At 35.9% G+C, this 24,495-nt stretch overlaps 1 protein-coding gene across 5 annotated transcripts in view; it reads right to left on the reverse strand.

Annotated features, from left to right (window-relative positions):
• il23r (interleukin 23 receptor) overlaps window positions 1–23,509 on the reverse strand; it is a 24,962-nt gene extending 1,453 nt beyond the window's left edge. The window contains exons 1-15 of one of the 5 annotated variants that reach the window (XM_053636601.1): window positions 22,954–23,509; window positions 22,013–22,069; window positions 21,059–21,168; window positions 20,884–20,972; window positions 20,525–20,797; window positions 18,418–18,557; window positions 18,123–18,285; window positions 16,922–16,998; window positions 14,052–14,256; window positions 12,013–12,201; window positions 11,665–11,760; window positions 8,055–8,126; window positions 4,797–4,881; window positions 4,083–4,173; window positions 1–2,911 (exon numbers count right to left, since the gene is read on the reverse strand). The exon at window positions 1–2,911 is cut by the window's left edge and continues 1,453 nt beyond it. In XM_053636601.1, coding sequence (XP_053492576.1) covers window positions 2,381–2,911; window positions 4,083–4,173; window positions 4,797–4,881; window positions 8,055–8,126; window positions 11,665–11,760; window positions 12,013–12,201; window positions 14,052–14,256; window positions 16,922–16,998; window positions 18,123–18,285; window positions 18,418–18,557; window positions 20,525–20,797; window positions 20,884–20,947 — 1,986 coding nt within the window. In that variant the 5' untranslated portion in view covers window positions 20,948–20,972; window positions 21,059–21,168; window positions 22,013–22,069; window positions 22,954–23,509 and the 3' untranslated portion in view covers window positions 1–2,380. Of the gene's footprint in view, window positions 2,912–4,082; window positions 4,174–4,796; window positions 4,882–8,054; window positions 8,127–11,664; window positions 11,761–12,012; window positions 12,205–14,051; window positions 14,257–16,921; window positions 16,999–18,122; window positions 18,286–18,417; window positions 18,558–20,524; window positions 20,798–20,883; window positions 22,576–22,953 lie in introns of those variants that run through there. The other 4 variants (XM_053636597.1, XM_053636600.1, XM_053636598.1 and 1 more) reach the window with 4 other exon arrangements.
• Window positions 23,510–24,495: the final 986 nt, after the last annotated feature.

The raw sequence follows: 24,495 nt of genomic DNA on the forward strand, positions 1-24,495 counted from the left end.
AGCTCAGCAACACCAAAAGGCCTGGAAGAAAACTAAAGCGGATGAATGCAGAATTCTTTCCTTGTTGAAGAAAAACCCTTCACAACAACAACATTCTGGAGGAGGTAGGCGTATCATTGTCAAAGTCTACAATCAAGAGATACCTTCATGAATGTAAACACAGACAGTTTACCTCAAGATAAACCACTGATAACACTCAGGAGCAGAAACACCAGATTAGACTTTGCTAAAAGAAAACCTGTAAAAAAAAACCCTGCCCAGTTCTGATGGAAGATTAACTTGTACCAGGATGATGGGAAGAGAAGAGTATGGAGAAGGGATCATGATCCAAAGCATACCACATCATCTGTCAAACATGTGGAGGAAGTGTTATTGCATGGGCATGTATGGCTGCCAATGGAACTGGGTCAATGGAGATTATTGATGATGTGACTGCTAATAGAAGTAGCAGGATGAATCCTGAAGACTCTATAGAGCTATACTTTGTGCTCCGACTCAGCCAAATGCTACAAAACTGATAGGACAGTGCTTTACAGTACAGATCTTAAAGACCTACAACGTACAGCTCAAGAAACCTAGGAGCTTCTTAAGGCAAATAAAGTTCTTAAATGTCTGATGACCTCAACCCAATTGAGCATGCTTTTCACTTACTAAGACAAACCTGAAGGCAGAAAGACTCACAAACAAACAGCAACCCAAGGCAGCTCTAGTAAAAGCCTGGCAAAGCATCTCCAGGGAGGAAACTCAGCATTTGGTGATGTCCATGGGTTCCAGACTTCAGGCAATCATTGACTGCAAAGGATTTGCATCCAAGCATTAAAAATACTCTTAGTAGAATGCGAAAATGGAGGGACGATTTAAGGATGCAAATTTTTTTGTTAAAAACTTGAATTCAAGCAGAAAGTCTACACTTCACTCACATATTGATTGCGTCATTTCAATTCATTGTGCTGTTGTACAGAGGGGGGAAAAATTATGAAAATTGTGTCACTGTCCAAATACTTATATACCCAACTGTATAAATGAATTGCACTTGAAATGTTCTACAGATTCTGTAAAGAAAAAAGAAAAAATACCAATATGGTATGGTATTACTCTTGCAAATCCATAACAATTCACACAATTCAATTCATTATATGATTTGTTTAGTATGAAACAGAATTCAATTCTACCACATTGTCCTCACTTCTTGGAATTCTTTTTTTTTTTCATGAGATCAGGTTCTAAAATTGTAGGTTATGGCAGGTTATTATCATTATCCTTTAATGTCTTATTTCAGAATTAAGTTATCTACAGAAGTGCATAAGAGATACAGTCTTATGTTTTTGGTGCACAATGAATGAACTGTGTTGATATGTGTGGTGAGGGAGGTCTGTCATTTAAGGAAGTCTCCAAGTCATAACCACCTCACTGGGTCATTGGTTAGCACTGCCTGATATTGTATTGTTATCTGATCTGTTTCTAGTCTCTACACACCTCTCATGTCATTTCACTCTCAATGAATTCAGTAACAAAAGAACCAATTATTTAAAAAAAAAAACGAAAAAAACCCACACATTAATGCTGAAAATCAGTGCAACTCTTGTTTATACAAGTGACTCTATGGGGGTGGGTGGGGGGGTTGGGGGCGGTGTTTCAGCCAGAGACTTTAAAAATGCATTAAAATAAAATACAAAGACTTCCTCAGCACAAATTTCTTTTAACCAACATAATCTGCAGTATCTATTCAAATATTAGACTCCTTATTATTATTTTTAGCTATTTATTGGAGGTAAAGAGATTTTCATTCTTGAACGTTCCACACACACACACACACACAACACATTTCATCTAAGTTGTCATTATTTATAGGCCTACTTGTTTTTGAGTTATTGAGGTTTGGTTTATAACTCAGTAATCAATATACTGTAACTTATGATGGGGGATTTTGATAGCCAACAAAAAAAAACCTATGGAGGTCACTGAGTGCACTTTGAGAACCCCTGTCTTAAAGAACCTCATGATGGCTATTTAGTTTGTGATGCACTTATACATAAGTCCAGGGCAGCGGTGACCGAGTGGTTAGGGCTCTAGACTTCTTATGGGAAGGTTGTAAGTTCAACTCCAGCAACCGTTGGGTGCTTTTAGCAAGTCCCTTATCCCTCATGTGCTCAGCTCAACTGTAAACTGCTTTGGATGAAAGGGTGTAGTAAATGTAAATGTTTTGCTCAGTTCCCATATAATTTGCATTTTATTACACATGGCTGATGTAGGGGAACGTGCAATTTCACACTCAAGGATTTTCATACAGATGTGAACCTTTTGTTGTAGAACGTTTTATAGCAATTGCTCATCAAACTGTAGAGTGTGCAGACTCTGGACTGAGAAAGGAGGTCTGTCATTAAAAAAAAGGCTCTCTCAAGCATCTCATCAGGTTACTGGGTAACACTGTCTGGCATTGATGCTTATTCTGCTCACCATTTCCAGTTTCTGCAGGCCTATCGTTTGTCAACATGTTTCCATCGAACGCAGTTGGAGTAAAAAAGGGGAAGCCATCAACAAGATCCATAGATACAGGTCTTCCATCCACAGTCAAGCAGCTTGGCAGAGGTGCACACATTCCTTGACTTGGAAGAAAATGTTGTTCAAACATATTGAAGACAGGTGAGGAGAAGTCCACCCAAGGAGGCTCATCTTCTTCCTTCTCGGCTACCTCACACTCCGCCTCTGCTCCTTGAGAAATCATGATTTGAGGTTTATAAGGACAGACTGTCCAGTCCTGCACAACCATCCTCTCCTCTGTGGTTACTTCTTTGTGTGCAATGGGGTACGAGTCCTTCCTTTCCAAAGGCGGACTGTAGTCCTCAACTGGAGATAAGGGTGGGTCGTTGTCCATGGGTTGCCAGCACAGATCAGAACCACACCTCTCATCCTAAGAACAAAAACAAGCCTGAACATGTGTATAAACTAAATAACTTTTAACTTTTATAATTAAATAACTAAATAACTTTTAGGAAATACAAAAATAGCATTTTGGTACCCTATGGTATAAACAGTTGAGTCATATTCCAAGCTTTTTTTCTTTTTTCGGCCAAGCTGTAATTTATTTATTTATTTATTTATTTTACAAATTTAGGCTGCTTTCACATTAGACTTTTTTTTTCTTTCCAGCTCACACTGTAAACATAACAATGTTCTTACCAATCCTAGCTAGTATTGGCTATCTAAGTAGTCTAGTTTGCTATCTAGATTAGATTTATTATTGTCAAAAATAAAGGTTAAATTAAGATTGTTTTGATGATAAGGAGGATATTTGTGTTCAATTAAGAAAATCACGAGGAGTTGCTTTTACAATTTAATGGAAACCGTCACGTAAATAAACAAGTTTCGTATCGTTCCGTAAATTGTTCTAAATCTCCTTATATTTCTTCACGGTGTAGACTCAGTTTTTCACCAGTACTCCGTACACCAGTACTAGTACTCCTTCATGTCTGTTTTTCTCATTCGCCCCCCAACATGTGACGGGGTGTTACTTCTGAAATGTTTGTACTTTTTTTTTTTCTTTGTAAGCTTCTCTCTGATTTGACACAGAACCCTGCAGTGGTCACATTCTGCTTGCCTTGCAACCTCTTTCCATAGGTTTTGCATGTAAAGCGGTCTCTGGTGGTTGAGAAAATACCAACTGTGAAAGCACCCTTACAGAAACGCCACACTGTTCTGTGTAAAAACATGAACCCCTCATCAAACACTGAATGAATTTAAACCAACAAGGCTTATATGGTTGGATTTTGTTCAATTTCAAATGACGTTGTAAGAAAAGGCACAACTGCTATCTCAAACTTTTGTACTTTTTTATATGAATCACAGGAATTGTTACAAATTCAGTCGCATGAGATGTTGAAAATGGCAGAATTAAGCAAAGTTTGTGTATACATGAAAGTATTCAAGCAGATCCAGCATTTTTTTTCCTGCTTATCCTACACAGGGTTGTGGTGGAGCCTATCCCAGGGAACTTGGAGCACAGGGCAGGGGTGCCAACTCAGTACAGGGCACAAGTGAAGTGAGATTACAGACATTCTAAAGCATGTAGAAAATGTAGGTACCTTCAGTAATTTGATGGCATTGCTGTTTCCAAGTTTAGGTAAATTCTGAAAAAGCCAAGAGGGTCCCACTGACACAAACACCTTCCTTATTCTGCAAATAAATAGATAGATAGATAGATAGATAGATAGATAGATAGATAGATAGATAGATTGATTTGAAAAAAAAATCTTTAAGTAATTCCAAAGGCACAGTATAGAATTAATAAACAACGTATAAATACAATACTCTGCAGGTTGAAGAGTTTGGGGACGTTTTGAAGTTGTACCTTTAATAATGTGTGGAAATGACCATTTTACTATGCAGAGACTATCTATGCAGATTATACAAGAGATTTTTCATAGCCAAATGCTTAATTCAGTAAAAGTACTGCATTACAAACTCCTAGCAGGCCATTGATATGCCCCAAATGTTACCAATTTTATGAAATCCAGATTAAAAACATTGCTATTATCTTGTAGTTGTAACTAAGCTAGAAGCTAGCATCGCACTTTTAATCTCTCTTTTTATCATCACACTTTTAATTTGACTTTTCATCTATTTTATTTAACTTAATGATATTATTCTTAATGATATTAGTCTTTTATGATTACCTTTCATTTTTATATACTTGTCTTATACCTTTTATTTTCTTTCTTTTCTCTACGGAAAGCACTTTGAATGACCTCTGCGTTTGAATTATGCTATATGAATAAATTTGCCTTGCCTCGCCTTACCTTTGTCGTGTACATTTCAAGTACATTAGATTCACAATGATAATGATAGGAATCGCGGTTATGAGGCAAATCCCGACCAATCTATCTGAAAAAGAACACAGAGGTTTGCTTGACTTGGTAACAAGTATCTCTATGATGTATTTAACTGAGCTTGTAGTATTAAACTTATGTACATAAAGAAGAGTACTTTCAGCACATACTGTATCTGTAGCTGTTCAGATATGTGGCGCCACCACTACATGGTTTCAGTACATAGATCTGAGTCTTAAATGACTTAATGTAAATAGGAACATATAGCTGAAATCATGACCAATTTACTTATTGCCAATTCACATCCTGTATCTCTGTCACATAACAGCTACCAGTCGGGTAATGTGAAAGCTAACGCTTGCTAGCAATAGTTTTCATAAAGGAGTAGTTAGTGTAATGTTAACTAGCTATTGAATTTGGCTACTGCTTTATAAAACATAACATTTAGCATATTGTTAACTAGCTTGCTTGGGCTAGTGGTGTAATGAAAATAATTTACTGCAATTTGAAATACTTTAGCAACTTTGGCTTCACTTATACAATATAATGATTATACTAATGTTACGTATGACTTATCAAACTCGGCTGCTGGTTTATACAATATATTATCCCAAATACATCTAGTTTGCTAGTGCTAAATTTTATATTCAGTGGTGCTTGAAAGTTTGTGTTAGTGTTGTCTATATTTCTGCATAAATATGACCTAAAACATCATCAGATTTTCAGACAAGTCCTAAAACTAGGCAAAGAGAACACAATTAAACAAATGGGACAAAAATATTATACTTGGTCATTTATGTATTGAGGAAAATGATCCAATATTACATGTCTGTGAGTGACAAAAGCATGTGAACCTCTAGGATTAGCAGTTTAATTTGAAGGTGAAATTAGAGACAGGTGTTTTCAATCAATAGGATGACAATCAGGTGTGAGTGAGCGAAAGAGTTGTTGACGCTCATCAGGCTGGAAAAGGTTACAAAACCATCTCTAAAGAGTTTGGACTCCATCAATCCACAGTCAGACAGATTGTGTACAAATGGAGGAAATTTAAGACCATTGTTACCCTCCCCAGGAGTGGAGACCAGCAAAGATCACTTCAAGAGCAAGACGTGTAATAGTCCATGAGATCACAAAGGAACCCAGAGTAACTTCTAAACAACTAAAGGCCTCTCTCACATTGGCTAATGTTAATGTTCATGAGTCCACCATCAGGAGAACACTGAACAACAGTAGTGTTCATAGCAGGGTTGCAAGGAGAAAGCCACTGCTCTCCAAAAAGAACATTGCTGCCTGTCTGCAGTTTTCTAAAGATCACGTGGACAAGCCAGAAGGCTACTGGAAAAATGTTGTGTGGATGGATGAGGCCAAAATAGAACTTTTTGGTTTAAATGAGAAGCGTTATGTTTAGAGAAAGGAAAACACTGCATTCCAGCATAAGAACCTTATTCTATATGTGAAACATGCTGGTGGTAGTATCATGGTTTGGGCCTGTTTTGCTGCATCTGGACCAGGACGACTTGCCATCATTGATGGAACAATGAATTCTGAATTACACCAGTTAATTCTAAAGTAAAATATCAGAACAATGAATTGAATCTCAAAAGAAAGTGGGTCATGCAGCAAGACAACGATCCTAAGCACACAAGTCGTTCTATTAAAGAACGGTTAAAGAAGAATACATTTATTGTTTTGGAACGGCCAAGTCAAAGTCCTGATCTTAATCCAATAGAAATGTTGTGGAAGAACCTGAAGCAAGCAGTTCATGTGACGAAACCCAATAAAATCCCAGAGTTGAAGCTGTTCTGTACTGAGGAACAGGCTGAAATTCCTCCAAGCCGATGTGCAGGACTGATCAGCAGTTACCGCAAACATTTAGTTGCAGTTGTTGCTGCACAAGGGGGTCACACCACATACTGAAAGCAAAGGTTCACATACTTTTGCCACTCACAGATATGTAATATTGGATCATTTTCCTATAAATAAATAAATGACCAAATATAATATTTTTGTCTCGTTTGTTTAATTGGGTTCTCTGTATCTACTTTTAGGACTTGTGTGAAAATCTGATGTTGTCATACAGTGCCCTCCACTAATATTGGCACCCTTGGTAAATATGAGCAAAGAAGGTTGTGACAAATTGTCTTTATTGTTTATCCTTTTAATATTTTGTTTAAAAAATACTCTTCTCTCATGGATATCAAACAATTGCAAACACAACACAGGTTTATAAAAAAAATAAATATAAAAAAAGCCACAATTATTGGCACCCCTATGAATTCATATGAGTAAAATACATTTAAAGTATATTCCCACTGATATATATTTTTTTAGTACACCTGGATGACTAGGAACAGGAAATTGTTCAACCATGACTTCCTGTTTCACAGAGGCATAAATACAGAAATACAAACAAATTCTAAAGGGTTCACAAACTTTCAACTGTACATAATATAGCTAACATTAGTGAATTTGGGTAGTAAAATCAAATAGCTACTGCTGGGTATGTAGGTTTTTATTCACCTAACCCTAACCCTAGGTGTTTGACTTGGATGCCTTCATGAAAGCTTGACTGCTCACACCATAAAGTGCTCTCTACTTTTCAGTGAGATTACAGTAATATTTGCTTTGGCTCAATCATGAAATAGACACATTATGTGGTCACGTCTATAACCCTGCGCATGCAGTTTGCTGTTTTGAGAAAGCAAATACATCAGAAATTTTAAAGGTCATGTATATCCTAATATTAGCTGACTAGGTCTTTCAAAATGATTTTTTGCCATTTTGTATCTTAAATATACCAAGGTCAAAAATGACATAATTCCCTCTCCTGAGTAAAGTCTAAATCAGCATTACATTGATGCATAGCTATGTTTAGACAGCTCCCTGGCTGTTGCTAAATAATGGCATGTGAATTCTGTTATGTGCACTTCTGTTTTTTTGTTTTGTTCTGTTTTGGTGTACCAATGTTATTTTTATCTCAAGATAATATCAAGAAGATGATTTATTACTGTGTATGTTGAATAAGGCACTGTAAACCATTAGTAATATATAAAACAGGGAATGGTTTAGAGTGAAGTTAAAAGCAAAAATATTGTGGTGATGGGCTATATAAGTTTGTTTGCCCCCCCCCCCCGACCCCCTGCCCCACCCACAAATAAATGAATCTACACAAGGTGCCGAAATTTGTTGTTACATCTCCACAAATCCAAAGACAAAATGCAGACTTACCTTTTGTTCTCCCTGGAGCAGATTCCACTTTTAAGACCTCTGTAACAGGGACACTTTTATTCTCTTCCAAACCTGTGGGAATTGTGTCAGTGCGTGTAAATAGAGGAAAGGATATTTACTGATTTTATATTGGTTTCAAATTATGACATATATTAAATGAGCAAATGATCATCAGTCATTTCAGTGCAACTATAGCCCTATTCGGACTGGATTAGTTTTAGATGAGACGTAATGGTGTAATACTGGTCCATCTATGGGAGGTTCTGGTCCTAATCCATCATGTCAGTCATTTTATTGGACTGTATATTACAGTGTCTGGAATACACTGTTTTAGCTAATATAGAATGACCTGTAGGAATAACCCCAGTTAATATATATGGTATATAGCCCATCTGATCTGATGCTGATATGTTGGTAAAAAATGTCATTATATTCTGTAGGAAAAGGGCTTCCCGATGAAACTAAACTGAAACCAGTACTGAGTTTAAAAGAAGAACATTAAAATATAGATGAAATTTAATAGGGCATGTTGAGGAAGTGATATTTCTGGGTGTCTTTTGCAGGTATAGCTTACAAACATGTTAAGCTGTTAATATAACCTGTTAATGATCAGGCTTGGGGAGTAACGGAATACATCTAATGGCGTTATGTAATTAGGACACAAAAAACTGGTAACTGTAATCCTGTGAAAAAAACAAAGTAATCAGATTACAGGTACATTTAAAAAAAAAAAAGGAGTACTATCAGGATTACAATTTTTTCATTTAAAAATTTTGAAACCAATTTTTAGTGGGGGAAATAAGTATTGGATGTGTCAACATTTTTGTATATATGTATATATGTATACTATGCTAATACTGTGCTGTGTCTTTTTCAGTGTATTAAAGTCTGCATTCATAGTAAAACTGTTTTGAACGCTATTAAATGCAAATTCTTTCATGAAACAGTTGACGTGATATATAATCATAATTACACATATACTGTAATACTGTATAATGTTATACAATAAAATGATCCATAAACAAGTGCTTGTCCAACCCATTAATGTTATACTTCTTATCTAACAAGTCTCCATGCTCCAATTATTACTTTTTGCTGAAGACACCAATATACAGCACTCACTTATTTTGCTTATTTACATACAGACTATCATGCTGCTTAGGAAGTGCGTACAGGAATTGAAAATACTGAGCTATTTAAGGGGAGCTTAATGCACTAGTAGTTAGAGCTCTGCATACAACATACCACAGGGAATATAGAGCCCAAGAGACACAAAACCGACACCTTCTAAAAGTACTCGAGTGTGACAGTTAGACTTTACTCTATGTTTCTATAGAATGAGTAAACAACAAAAGTCTTATGGAGGTTTTTTTTTTGGCAGTAGTGAGCTGCTAAAGTTTAACAGCTTGTTTGTAACAGTTCTTTTGTACAGAGTGACACATCACCCGTTCGGTGCCTCTACTTCCTGTTACATGTTAAACCACATGCTTAAAAAAAGCATCTTATTGACATAGTCCACTCAAACGCCTGTACTGCAGTGAGGACACACGCCTGTCCAACTGACTAAGAGTTTACTTTGTTCCATCACCTATGAAATCATACTGCTTGGAAAAGATTTGTATTAAACATATTAAACAAGTTAGGTTTGTCTCTAAGACCTTGATATTTTTTCTAACTGTGATAGAGAAGATCTTCTGTCAGATGATGTTAGATGGAATGTTCTAGTAGTCTTTATACTAGCTGTTTTTTTCCCCCCCTCATACTCTTAAGCTGATATGAGACATAACTACTCAGTAAAGCCATCAGGCGGGTGATTCACACATTCAGGTTACTGGAAGTGGATGTAAACTTTCTCGGTATATGGTGGAAAAACCTGATGTCACAATGTGGGTTTGAGTCTCTACACCAAAGTCAGGTAAACTCTTTCCATTATCCATGTGTGATTATTCCAGCTATAGATTTAATAGGAATTTGACAGGCAGCACAGGGGAGCAAATATTTATTTATTTATTTAATGATGTTAACGTAATAAGTTAAAGTGGTGTGATAAACATGCGTGTTTACATGCATGTTTGTTCAAACCATACACCACATCACACTTCCTCCCCCACAATCCTTTGCCCCCCTCCTCCACACACATTGCACGTGTGAAAGCACACAGAAGAACAGAGCCACAAAATGACATGTATAAATAACGAGGTCTATGTTTGGTAAGTCTTTCATAGAGAGTGTAGTCAGACCTTCATGACCCACGTTTTGACGTCCACTACAGGCCAAGTTTAAAATTTTATCAATGAGATCATTTTGCCAACATCCAGTGCGACTGGGAGACGTTTTTTAATGATGTATTTTAATTCTTTCATACAGTATTCATACATACACTTATTAACAGTGCCTTACAATGATGACTTGTTTTTTAGCTCTTCACTCCAGTTTTAACACACCTGATTTAGCTAATCAAGCCTTCATAAGCATCAGACTCAAGTTTGTATGATTAGGTTTGCAATAAAACTCTACAGTTTAAAGTTGCTGGATATAAGATATACTGTATATATCTCTCTTACACCCTCTCTGGTAGAAAACTGCTATTGCAAGCGACTTGTGGAGTGTGGGATGTGCTGCATGCTTCTCTACCACATGAATTAATCTGAGTAACAAATCAGTGCACATTAAAGCCCGATTCATGGCTATACCCCAAACCGCATAGTACGCACTGGTGTAATACGGACATATTTATCAGAATAAAACCTGTCAGTTACTGAGTACTAGATGAAAGAGTGAAACCTCTCTCCCACAAGAGCTCATCGAGAACTTTAGCCAGCTAACTTGCTCTAACTTGCTCCTATCTGTGTATTCCTGACCTAGTTATCATAGTGTAACTGTATTTATAGAGCCAAGAGAGCCAGTTAATGACAACTACCTACCTAAAAAATCAGCTCTTGTTTAAAGGGAAACGGTTTGTTCTACAGTAATCTCTCAGTAAGATATTTGTGTCTGTAACTGGCAGTGGCAAGCTAGCTGGTTAACTTTAGTGAGTAAGAGTGTGGAGAACAAAACTCTCTGGTCGTCTGTGGTGTGTGTATTTTTTATGATCTAATCCGTATTCTTATTTTGTTATTTGATCTGAATTGTGTTCTCTGGCCTGACCTTGTAGCAATCTAGTTAACATTACTGGGTTGCTCACTACTATGAGCTATGTATAAAGCCAAGATTTATGGTGTATCTGGAATTGGATGTGATGTATCCATCTGAAAAAAATGTACCCAAATGCTTCGACTGTGAATTACTATTACTATAATGTTCTTTTTTTTTTCTCTCTATCTTTTTTCTTTTATGCTCTTTTTTTTGTTTGTTTGTTTGTTTTTTTTGTTGTTTTTTTTTTTTTACAAAAACTGTACGCACTAAAGTTTTAAATGCTTTTAGTTTTTTTTAAAGTCATTTTAAACCCTTTTGTTCAGCGTTAATGTGAACATTAACAGTAATCTCATTTAAAAATAAACTTGAATAAAATGTGCACATTAATGTTGCTTAATATGTGAGACATAAAGAGTATGAAATTTCACAATACAGAGTAACACTGAAGTCTTCCTGTAAAATTGTATGAGCATACCTTTCTTGATCGTATGGATTTGTTTAAAAGAAGGACATGACACTCCGTCACTGCTCTCAACATAGAGTGAAATGTTGCACAGAGTTGGTTCTGGAGCTGAAATAAAATAATATATATATATATATATATATATATATATATATATATATATATATATATATATACATATATAACCAGTTAATATTGAGTTCAGAATGTTTTTGATCAAGAATCAAGAATCATCAAGAATACATATGGTTGATTCTACATATGCATTAATATACCATACATGCAGCTTGTCAGCTCAGTCAATACACATTTCAAGATGCTTGAAGGGACGACTGCTGGCTATGGAGGATTTACACTTACCATGAATGTATACTGAGTTGTAGCTTTTTTCATTTCTCTTCCACTGGACTTGAAGCGGGGTGCATTGCCACTGAACTACAAAACCCAGCATTTGCTCTGAAGTCTTATCTGAGAAGTGAGGTGAATCCCACACAAGGTTTATGCCGCCCCCTGCTGCATGGCTTGACTTTATTTCTGGAGATGGTATACCTGCTGAATTTACAGAATTTGATTTTGCTTTCAATAAAAAAGTAGCCTATAATTTGATTTAGATTCAATTCATGACAAAATAACACAGAACAGCTCCTTAAATACATAACCTTAATCACAAGATTATATCTCAATATTTGGACAAGCAAACAATTGACCCTCTTTGAAACAGTGCCTATTAATAAAGTTGATACACTCTATCAAATTACACATAAAATTGATTTTTTTTTTTTTTTGCTGCTGTAATTTTCACACAGAAAAGGAACTCTGGACTTCAGGTCCCAGCAGCCATTGCACCACTGCATCACTGTCACATGACCACCTGCATTCCCATTCCTGTTAACAAGCACCTGCGTGTATATATTCACAGTTTGCACTGCATTTGCTGTCTGGCTATGCGCTCCCGCCTCATATGTATGCCATTGTCTTTTGTTTAGTTCCTTATTAAACTTTAAATCTGCACATGCATCCGCCTCGGACTCTCCAAATCGTGTCTGGCAAGGGATTTAAAAATATCTCCAAATTATTTGAAATACATCATTCCACTGTAAGGAAAATCATCTACAAATGGCGCAGATTTCAAACGACTGACAATTTGTCCAGGACTGGCCATCCCGGCAAATTCAGCCCAAGAGCAGACTGTCTGATGCAAAAAGAAGTCTCTAAGAACCCCAAAATTTCATCACAGGATCTGCTAGTAGGTCTTGCAACTGTTAGTGTCAAGCTGCATGCTTCTACAATCAGAAACAGATTGCACAAATTTGACCTACATGGGAGGCGTGCCAGGAAAAATCAGGACTACAGTTTGAAAATGAGCACATAGGCAAAGAGCAGGCCTTTTGGAATAATGTGCTCTGGACAGATGAATCAAAGATAGAGTTGTTTGGCTACAGTAACAGCAGACATATTTGGTGCTGAAAAAAGTCAGCTTTTCAGGAGAAGCTCAGGAGAAGCACCTCATACCAACTGTGAAGCACAGTGGTGGAAATGGTTTGGGGTTGCTTCACTGTCTCAGGGACTGGACAGCTTGCATTCATTGATTCAACTATGAATTCTGCATCAAATCAAAGGCTGCTTTAAAATAATGTGATGCCATCTGTCCAAAAGTCGAAGTTTAACTGGACTTTTCAACAGGATAATGATCCCAAGCACACTAGCAAATCCACCAAGGAATGGCTCAAAAAGAAGAGATGGAGGGTTATGGAATGGCCTAGTCAAAGCCCGGATGTGAAACCCACTGAAATGTTGTGGGGGGATTTGAAACAGGCAGGACATGCAAGAAAACCCTCAAACATCTCGCAACTGAAAGAATATTGCATGGAAGAGTGGTCAAAAATTCAAGCAAGCCTTGTGGACAATTATGCAAAACACCTACAAGAAGTTATTTCTGCTAAAAGGGGCAATACTAGTTTCTGAGGCCAAGAGGAATATCACATCTATTTATATTTCTGTTGAATAAATGATTAAAAAAGCCAATATATAAAACTTATGGTTGCATAAGTATTCACCCGCTTACATGGTTGCTTCTCTGAGTACTGCTTTACCTGGTGGATGGCCTCATTTCTATACAGTTTCCATTTCCTTTTGAATTTGGGCACCTGCCAATTCCCACCCACCAGCCAGCTCTGCCCTATCATAAGACAGCTACCAACTGTGGAAAGTGAAGACTAACATGGGTTTCCTCTGAGGCATGTGAAACCAGCCAACTGCATCCTTTTGAACTGCTGCACATGCCAACAAACACACAAACAAACAAACAAAAAACAACTGTGTGCAAACCAGTCCAAGCTCTACAAATCTTAGGCTGTATGCATTCTATCCTATCATATCATTAAAAAAAAATGTCTCACCTGAACAGGTCAGTTTCACTGAAGCTGGTGGTGAACTTCCTGCTGATGTAACAGCACTGACATTCAGCTCTGTCACCTCCAGGGGCAGTTGAAGTGTGTACTGCGTAACAGCCCTTGAACAATTCAGAATGTGTGTAGTGCCCTTCTCTTGATAGACTATTTCATAATGGTGCAAGACTCCTTTATAGACCTCTGTACCTAAAGGCTGGGGGATGAGTCAAGTATTAATAACCACAAGTCTCAGGTTAATCATTTAAAAGACTAACATTTTAAAAATTATGTCTAACATCATCTAGCTAACATTTTAAAAATGATGTCTAGTACTAGAAACATTTTCTTAGTACTAGACATCATTTTTAATGAGGTCAGAGATTAACAGCTTCAAGCCTTAATTATTATTTTTTTTTTAAACACACACTGTGCTAACTAAAATGATGGAAAAGTAATACATACTAATGAAATGCTATAATGCACCTAACAATAGTTAGCTTGTTAGTGACCCTGGTTAGCTAGTAAAGACAATTCTAGTAAAGTCAAGCGGTAACATTAGCTAAAACTAAATACTTACTTGGCAAGTAGCAACTTCTAGCTTCATTGACTTGGCAAGTACTTATTCAGCATTAGCAAACCTAGCCTTAAAAAACACTGCAGTAGGTTGTTTGGCTAATATTGTCTCTTTACTTATTGGAATTTGACTTTACTAGCTAGCCATGCTCACTAAGAAGCTAGCTAAAGTTAGGCTAATAACTGCCATGTAATTAAAACCAAACACAAGCAAGCTAGGTAAATAGTTTATTGGATAAACCAGTAGCTAAGTTTGATAGCAACCTAACATTATGTAATTAAAATTATTGGCCCGCTTTAGTCTCAGATTAATTATATTGTGTAATTGACACAAGTAGCCAGGTTCTAGCAGTTTGCCTTCAGTGTAAATCGTAAGTAAGTATGTAACGCTTTAGATGTAACAAATGCGTTATGTATCTGTGTGGGAGAGACTATCACGTACTTTAGAGATGTTTTGAAGGTGATAATATGCTGTTTTACAAACATTGCTAATATGTTTTTTAAAACTGAGATCACTGTCAAACATATTCCTTAAATTCTTAACGCAGTCATTAGCCTTGAGAGACAAGGAGTCTAGATATGTCATAATTAACTTTCTCTGTGCATCATTTCTGATAATAAGTACCTCTGTCTTATCTTAATTTAGCTGCAGAATGTTCTGTGACATCCACAAGTTTATGCTGTCTATGCAGGTTACAAGGGTGCTAACTGACTTGTGGACATCTTGTGCAACTGAGAGATAGAGTTGTGTGTCATCTGCATACTGATGGAAGGAGATGTTATATCAATTAATTACACCAGCTAATGGCAGGATATATAAGTTAAATAACAAAGGACCCAAAATTGAGCCTTGGGGAACACCACAGGATATTGCATGATGTCTGGAGGTGTGTGTACCCAGTGCAACATAGTAACCCCTGCCACTTGTGTAGGATCTAAACCAATCTAGGACTAGGCCTGATAAGCCAACCCAGTTTTGCAGTCATTCAAGCATAATCCCATGGTCGACTGTGTCAAAGGCAGCACTGAGATCTAAAAGAACTAGAATTGGCAGATTACCTGTCCTTATTTTGTTACAGCTCATTGAAAACGTTTAGAAGAGCAGTTTCTGTGCTATGGTTGGACTGAATGCCAGACTGAAATGTCTTATTAAGATTATTGATGTTGAGATTGTTATTGAGCTGTACGGACACAGCATTTTCAATTATTTTGCCAAGAAATGGAAGATTAGAGATCGGTCTGTAGTTACTGAGCACAGAAGAATCAAGATTGTTTCTCTTTAGCAGAGGCCTAACAATAGCTGTGTGGAAGACTTCCTTGCTGGAGGGACAGATTATCAATGCTCAGGATGTCTGGTAATAATGAATTTAATGCCAATTTAAGAAAGCTGGTGGGTAATGGTTCGAGAGAGCGGCTAGAAGAGTTCATAAGTGATATAACCAGGGCAAGCGTGTTAGGGCTGACCACTGAGAAAGAGGGTAGATTACATTTAACAGCAATAGGTGGAGAGTTAGAATACATACCAGCAGGACAAGTGCTGACTATGTTTTGGCTTATGGTAGTAATTTTATCACTGAAGAAAGCTGCAAACTCATTGCAATTTTCAGTTGTGCAAAGGTCTGATGATATTTGAGGTGAGGGGTTTAGCAGCCTTTCTGTGGTGGAGAATAGGAATCTGGGGTTGTCTTTGTGGCTGTCAATTAAACTTGAAAAGCAAGATTTTCTAGCAGACCTCATTTCATTATTAAGTATTTTCAAGTTGTTTTTAGAGAGAGCTTGGTGTGTTCCCATTGCCTTTCTGCTCTTCTGAAGTCTCTTTTTAGTCTTACAATGGCGGTACTATTTCTCGATTTAATTATCCCAGAGACAGTTTTTGTTTTTAAGGGGGCAATAGAGTTAATACATTTGGTCAGCCTGACACTAAAGCTGTCCACTAGAGTATCTAAGGAAGGGAGTGAATGAGGGGGGGAGAGATGATATGAGCTCCATGAAGGTTGCAGCTGTATCAGCAGTGAGATAATGCTTAGTGACAGTCCTCTTATCACTCACAGTGTTAGTACATGCTGAAATTTCAACGAAGAAATGACAATGTCGACTGTCTTTGGTTCATTAATAGCTAGACTACATGAGATCATATGAGAAATTGTGCTGTTTGTGGTTTTTGTCTATAGAGGGCGCAGTGTGACTTAAGCTTGCCGTTCCATACAGTATCTAGTTATGAATGAAGTGTGTGATGTGAAACTGTAGCTGTGGTATGCACATGGCTTCAGTCCCTCTTTTAATTACACCTCAGTGTAAATACCAACCTTCCACATGACTGTCACGTTCTGAGTGTCTTCATTTCGCATGATTACTCTCCACACATCGAGCTTGGTCGAGGGTGCTGTGAAAGAGCATTAAAATCAAATCAGTAGTCAAAGCAGATACAGATCATTTTCAAATAAATTTAGTAAAAAAAAAAATTTTTTAAAAATGGAATAGGTTTAGAACAAGGAGAAAATGTGTAGTGATTCTACAGTTTTGTTGCCATTTGTGTCCCACTTATATTATTTACAAATGTATGCAAAGTATTGGTAAAAAGACATTTTAAACACATGTAAAGTGTCCTTCACAACAACCAACATGATCAACCATCAACCAATAACCATCAAAATAATTAATCAAACCTATTTACATCATTTTTGCCTTTTCCAGCCTACTATAACTACAATCTACTTCAATCATTAGAATACTTTTAGAAATCGCATTATTTTTGCATTAACTTGAATCTGTTTAACATCTCATGCTTCAAACGTCCCTTTTCGTGAATCATCCATTATAGATTATGAAAAAATGTGCATCTTAGTTCCACAACATTCACTCAACCCTGTAACCGTAGTTAAATTCACTCCTATGAAATATTTGTAATATTCCACAAGCTGCATGTGGAAGTTCATTAAAATTTCCTGAACATCACGATAAAAAGAAAAGTAGTTCTCACATTCTTTCTTCTTCTTCTTCTTCTTCTTTTTTTTTTAGTTATACTATATAATGGTATATTGACAGATCATTTCACTTTGGTGGAGCCCTGTTACTCAAATTATAGATTATAATTTATATAATTATATAATTATAGATAGTAAAAATTAAAAAGTTTAAGTAAATCATTGTCCTTAATGTTACTCATTTAAGAGCTGAAACCATTCATATTTGAAATTAATAAATTAAAATCAAGCTGTTGCCTAAGATCAGAGATTGGGCATGTTTTCTTAGATTCAGTTTAATTTTTAAGTGTTACAAGGGCTAAACAATCGTGCATTCACAATTCCTTTCACAATTGTTACAGGTGGGGGCGTGATGATATCCCAGAATGACCGTATGCAAAGATAAGAAAATCTCAAATGGTTTACATGTTCCAAAACATATGATATAAAGAATTATATATATATATATATATATATATATATATATATATATATATATATATATATATATATCTGTTAAGCAGGGTCCTTGAACTGGCTTTACCTTTTCCAGGGCTGGTCATACTGAGCAGCTGACTCCACAAGCTGCAGTTATACGTCACTGATGCCGTGCAGACTCTCAGTTCAAACTGATATAATGTCAGTGGCTCCAAATTCCCCAGCAACGTAAGTGTCCCTCTGTGAAGCTGAGTCACATTTCCCTCCATCTAATCAGATATAAAGAGTAAATTTGCCTTCAGCTTTTTCCAGCTTCTAATGTATAAGCTGCTTTGAGACGTGATCATGTGTAGCAATAATGGAGCAGTGACAATCGTCCGGTAAAACCATGCAGCTCTTACCCAGCGTGAAGTATCCTGTGTTCTAAACCTCAGACTGGGTGTCAGATTCTCCATATTGTCTGAGCTGTGCCAGTGGATGGTGGGGGAAAGGGAGCCTTTCGTGAATGCAATCTCTTTAATTTGTGGAGGACTTGGAATCGCTATAAAGAGTAGAAAAAGGGACATAAATAGTAAAAATGTTTTGTTTAGTCTTGGAAACTCTTTACAATCCAGGTTTATTATCCAGCTATTTATCTTAAATCATGTTAAGTAATTATGAATAATTCTGTAACTACGGTCAGAATCAAATCAGTGTTTTAAGGGAATCAAAAGTCAGAAACTGGTAATGCTTTACAGTAATGTTAGCTTACTACTCATTAACAAACTATAACATTAAGTATAACAAAGTAACAAGTTAAGGCATACGGCTGCAATAGTTATTCTATTCATGACTAAAAATAAGACTATACCAGTAACATAAATTAAATGGCAATATGTTACAAAGTGTTGATAATTGATTGAACTCAGACTTCCAAGTGTACATACTGGCACCCAGCTTTTATTTTTCTCATTTAACCTCTGCAATCATATTTAATCATTCATGTTGGTTATTGCAGAATTATTATTACTCACGGGCGGTATAAATGTTTATTACTGCAGGTGTTTTATTTGGTTTACTTGATTCATTATATTAAAAATACAGTCATGTGAAAAAATAAGTACACCCCATGTAAACTGTTTTTTTTTTCTTCCAAAGTTGAAGTTGAACTGAAAGTGGACTTTTCAACAGAATAATGATCCTAAGCACACTAGCAAATCCACCAAGAAATGGCTCAAAAAGAAGAAATGGAGAGTTATGGAATGGCCTAGTCAAAGCCTGGATTTGAAACCCATTGAAATATTGTGGGGGGATTTGAAACCCTCAAACATCTTGCAACTAAAAGAATAAAGGGGGCAATACTTCTTCAAAGCCTTCTTCAATGGCTAAGGGTGTACTTACTTTTTCCACAGAATAATATCACATCTATTGATATTTCTGTTGAATAAATGATTGAAAAAGTTAATTTTCTTTGTGGTTTTGTACAAGTATATCAACTTCATTAATGGGCACTAATCAAATGTTTGCTCGCCCAAATATGTCAAAAAAGCCAACAATTTCCATGGGGTGTACTTATTTTTTCACATGACTTTAAAACATTACAAACAACATAATCAAAATATTTTGTTAGTTACTTATCGTTCATTAATTCCGAAGTTTAATAAACGATTCATGTTAAATAATGAAGTAAATTACGTTTGTTAATGGAACCTTAATGTACAATGTTACACAGAAATGATTTGGTTTCTGTAGTACCTATACGTGAATTTGATACCAGTTTTACTCACTAGAAGAGAATGACACGTTTCTGACCTATTTCACTATTAAAATAGATTACATTATACCAGATACTAATCTTATTCACAAAGAGCTGGTGTGGTTACATGTTTCTATTTCTGTACCAGTTGAGCTTTGTTGTCAGTCGACTATCAGGTCCTGCTTTGTTGGAATGAAAATCGGCAGCCACACCTTTTGCGGATTTATTTAAGCACAATCTACACCTCTATAAAGCTGTAAAATAGCCAAAGATGGTCAGATTTCAATTATCTACTGTGCTTTAACCACTCTCGTTACGATGTCGTTATAATCAGAACAAGGAGTCAAGAAAGCATAGCAACACTAACCTCATCAGTAATATACTTAATAGATTTTAGAGCCTACCAATCTTTTACATTATCTAATGTAAACAAATGAACAAGACAAACGCATGGTTAGACAAACACAAGATGAACAAATTAAACAAACACAAGGGTTTTCATCAGGCCATAATGGATGTTAATAATACCAAGGTTTTTTATTTTTATATAGATAAGGCTTAGAACTAAACTAGGTCAAATGTTAGATTGCAAACAGTTTGACTGTCTCCTACAGTAGATTAATTACTGCTATTTAACCTCCAGCCAAATTGGGAAAACCTATAAATTTGAACAAAAATATTCCAACAACTTTAAATTTTATAGTGTCCCGAAGGTCAACATGATTCAGAGAATTCATTAAAAAAAAAAAAGAAAAAAAAAAAGATAAACATACGGTTAGCCACGATGTCCCGACCACACACAATGCGAGATGTCCTTCCCTGTTGCTCAGAACAGGTGATTGAGAATTTCGGTTCGTTCACAACCACTTGTGCTGTCACACTGGAACAGCTGGTCTTCCTTAGAATTTCCTTATCATTAAACTTCATGATGAAGATCCTGCCACATTTCTCAGTGTTGGATCGGCAGTGTACAGTCAGGTTGGAGCCAATAGGAATGACGTCTTGGTCTACTGTCAGCTCACCAGTACAAGCCACAATATAACAGACTAAGAGATGAGAGACAGAGGGTCTAATAACAGAATGTACAGTAACTTAAAATGATTATACAGACAATCATGAGAAGCTCACTGACCTCTTAGTTTGCAGTTGAACAGTAAAAGAAGGACAAGTCGCAAGGCTTCGGTGAAGATATCCATGTCATGATTTTCGTTCGCTGGCTCTCTTTAACACATCATATAGAACATCAAAAATCTCCACGTGTTTACTCTTCGCAACCATGTAAAGCTATACACATCACAGTGACTTACCATAGCTCTGCTTTTCTTCCTCCTCTGATAAAGCAATTATCTCACACTTTCCTCCATTTGACTGACCCATAGGGGAACTCAAAAACCGCTTGCGTCTTGGATTGTCACTGCTGATAAAAAAGTCGAACCATAATACTTTAAGCAAGACGATGAGGTTTTTCAACCGTTGTGTACAGTCCTCTGATGTCATTTCGCTCGGTGGCAAAATGTTTAGCATTTTCACACAGTCTGTGTTCTCTTTTTAGGGGAGATGACCTAGTTTTGTGGTTTTATACTCATGTTTGAGCTTCAAGAGTCTGTCTTCGCACACAGGTGTCCCACTTTATCAACCTCCATGTGCAGTAGTCAACATATTATTTTCAGGGTGAGAACTGACTAAATTAAAGTCACTGGAGGACTATTTAGCTTTGAACATTTTAACACCCACACCATTTTCTGATGTTTTGCAAATTCTGTGACCACACAATAATGTCTTAGAGGGCACTCAGCACCATAGGTTTTAACAGTAACATTTCCATCGCACTCTTATGTTTCCCCTCAGCGGATCTTAGGAAGAGTCAAATTAAACTAAATACACTTAGCAAGCTTAGAATCATAAAGGAAAATAATATTTGTAAATACTATTAATGTTAACTAGAATGCATATCAAGAAAAAAAAAAGAACAAAATATCATTAAAAAATATGTTATGCAAACTATGTCCTACACAAATTAGGAATTTATTGTAAGTTGCCTTATCAATGGAGTTTAATTAGTATTATTTAGCAAAAGTCAGTAGTCTTGATTAGACTCTAGTGAAGACACTCTGTGTTTAAATCATTAGCATTTTTTCCCATATCTTCATAAAAACTTTTTCATAAACAGTTATTCCTTCACTTTATCTAGAAGTTAATAAGACAAACGTTGCAACCTGTTACTGACAAACTGCAAAACACAACATCCTTTGCAGCTTTACCTCTGACTGCTGACACTGGAGACGCCTTCCATATAATCCCCAATTATCCATTTTTTTCTTTGTTAAACAGCAACATGTTTAAATAAAAAACAAACAAACAAAAAACATTATTAGTGAAATGAAGTCAGTTGGGTTTTATTCTCATTCCTTTACATGATGTGTATAAATTGAATTGAATGGAATGTCATCACTTCAGGACTGTGGTGCAGCATATAACAATTCAGCAGCAACAGCACACAGGGCCACATATAGTGTAAATACTCAACTGTGTGAGACAAGTGCAAAAAATATAATAAATACACCGGATTATACATATACATGGTAGTGCATGCTGACTAGACAGGACAGTATTTATTGGATTACCAGTGCAAACTATTTTCTGTAAATTCTGACTCTATCCTATCATACAATTAGACACGATCATAAAAAATCAATTCAACTGATGAAATTAATATTATTTCATATGAATATTATTTATTTATTATTTACTCAAAAAAAGCTGTGCAGCACGTGGTCTTGAAATCTGAAGTTAAGTCAACTTTTCTTTTCTTTTTTTTTTTACACTGTACATTTTATTTTAAATAAAAGAAAAGAAAATGATTTGCCTTTTTTATAGATAGCACTATTGAGCTGCTTTTATAGATAATTAATCAACATCTTCTGACCAATTCAATTTGAGGCTTGAACAATACTGTGGTATAAGACTTTTTTTTTTTTTTTTTTTTTTTTAAATCTTTATAAATAAATAAATCAAATCATTTTCTTTTACATCTTTAAATACTGACTCACACCTAGTGTGGACATGCAGTCTGAGTAAGCACCAATTAAACTGCATCCAATGATAAGCATTCAATCACTTTCCCATTCATTTCCACACCTTTAAAATATGACAGCAGTTATAAAAGTGACAATTGTGAGTGTAAAGAAGAGAGTTACTGTACCATGCCTTCACGTGTTCGCCGCCGTTAGTGTGTAAGTGTGGGGAATGAGTGAAGAAGAATCAGCTTACACCAGATTTACGTTTCATTTTCATCACCATCTTCAAAGAACCTGTGGGAAAACCCCATCAGCCATGCGGATATAGAACTTCACCATGACATCATCTAATAGTGTAATTTATGCAAAAAAAAAAAGAAAAACCCAAAAGCATCCCTAAATGGAAATCAGAGAGCAAAAGTAAACAGAGCTGATGTTTGTATTGTAATGTATAGTACAAGTGCAGTGAGATGTGTTTGTGAACAGCTTGTGTGAAAGTCACAACTCTAAACCTCAGGAACGTGATAACCACAGTTCTAAATAAAATGAAAGGGGAAAAAAGTGAAGCAACCACAAACCTGTTAATGATGTCAACACCTTTTTCTCTACTGAAGACCACTGATTTAGTGACTTGAAATACAAAATGAATCTCAAATTTTTCCAATGCATAGACAAAAGTTTGCATTTTTCATACTTGACTTTTTACTTTCCTGTTTTAACAGAGCTCTGTTTCCTCCAAAATGTTTCCTCTTAAAGATCTGACTTATTTTATCCTAATCTCTTAGCAACTTTATACTTATTTAGTTTTCACTAAATAAGTGTGTGCCTGTGTAAGATCTTGGGTAATACCCCGGAGTACAATTGCTTCTTTTTTGCTCATACAAATATCTTTAAAGATGTTATGGCTAATAATTACTCATAGTGAGTTCAAAGGAAGTAGTCATATTTATCTTGAGGCTTGCTGACGTGCTTATCAGGTCTTTCCTTGAGCAAGCTTTGCAAGTTGATAACTATTAACTATTAACATTCTGGTTAAAGCATTTTATAAGGTTTGTCTTACCGTTAACTTATTAATACTATTCACTGTAATAATGAATTTCCGTTCTTTGAGTATATGGATGTACAATGATTTGTTGAGAAGAAGACCACTTAATTAACCAAACTAATAACATCATAATGTCAGTGATTCGTTAAGCAGTTCATTTCCATTTGCATATTTAGATCTTTATCAACGAAGCACAACAATGCATGTTTGAGTATAAATCTTAATAAAGAGACTTAATCTTTAAAGCTCATTAACTGTCTTTTCACCAGTGATACATCATCATGTATTGTTATTGTATCTTAAGTATTGAATATACAGCAAGTCAAGGCAAATATACAACCACAATTCAGAAAAAATTGGGACAGTATGGACCTTTTTTTGGAACGTGTTGCATGCTTCAATTTCAAAATAAATGTTTTTAAAAAAAACTATGCACTTGATTAGGTTAAACATCAAACACCTTGTCTTTATACGTTTTTTTTTTGTTTTGTTTTGTTTAAATACAAGTCCAAGTACATTTACAAGTCACTCCTCTTTGTTTTTATTAGCATTTTCCATACTGTGGTTTGAGATCTGCACCATTTGTAGATGATTTTCCTTACAGTGGAATGATGTATTTCCAAAAATTTGGAGATCTTTTTAAATCCCTTGCCAGACTCATAGGCCCTGAAGGCCTTATAGA

Source organism: Ictalurus furcatus, chromosome 11 (genome assembly GCF_023375685.1).
Source record: "Ictalurus furcatus strain D&B chromosome 11, Billie_1.0, whole genome shotgun sequence".
Lineage (NCBI taxonomy): Eukaryota > Metazoa > Chordata > Actinopteri > Siluriformes > Ictaluridae > Ictalurus > Ictalurus furcatus.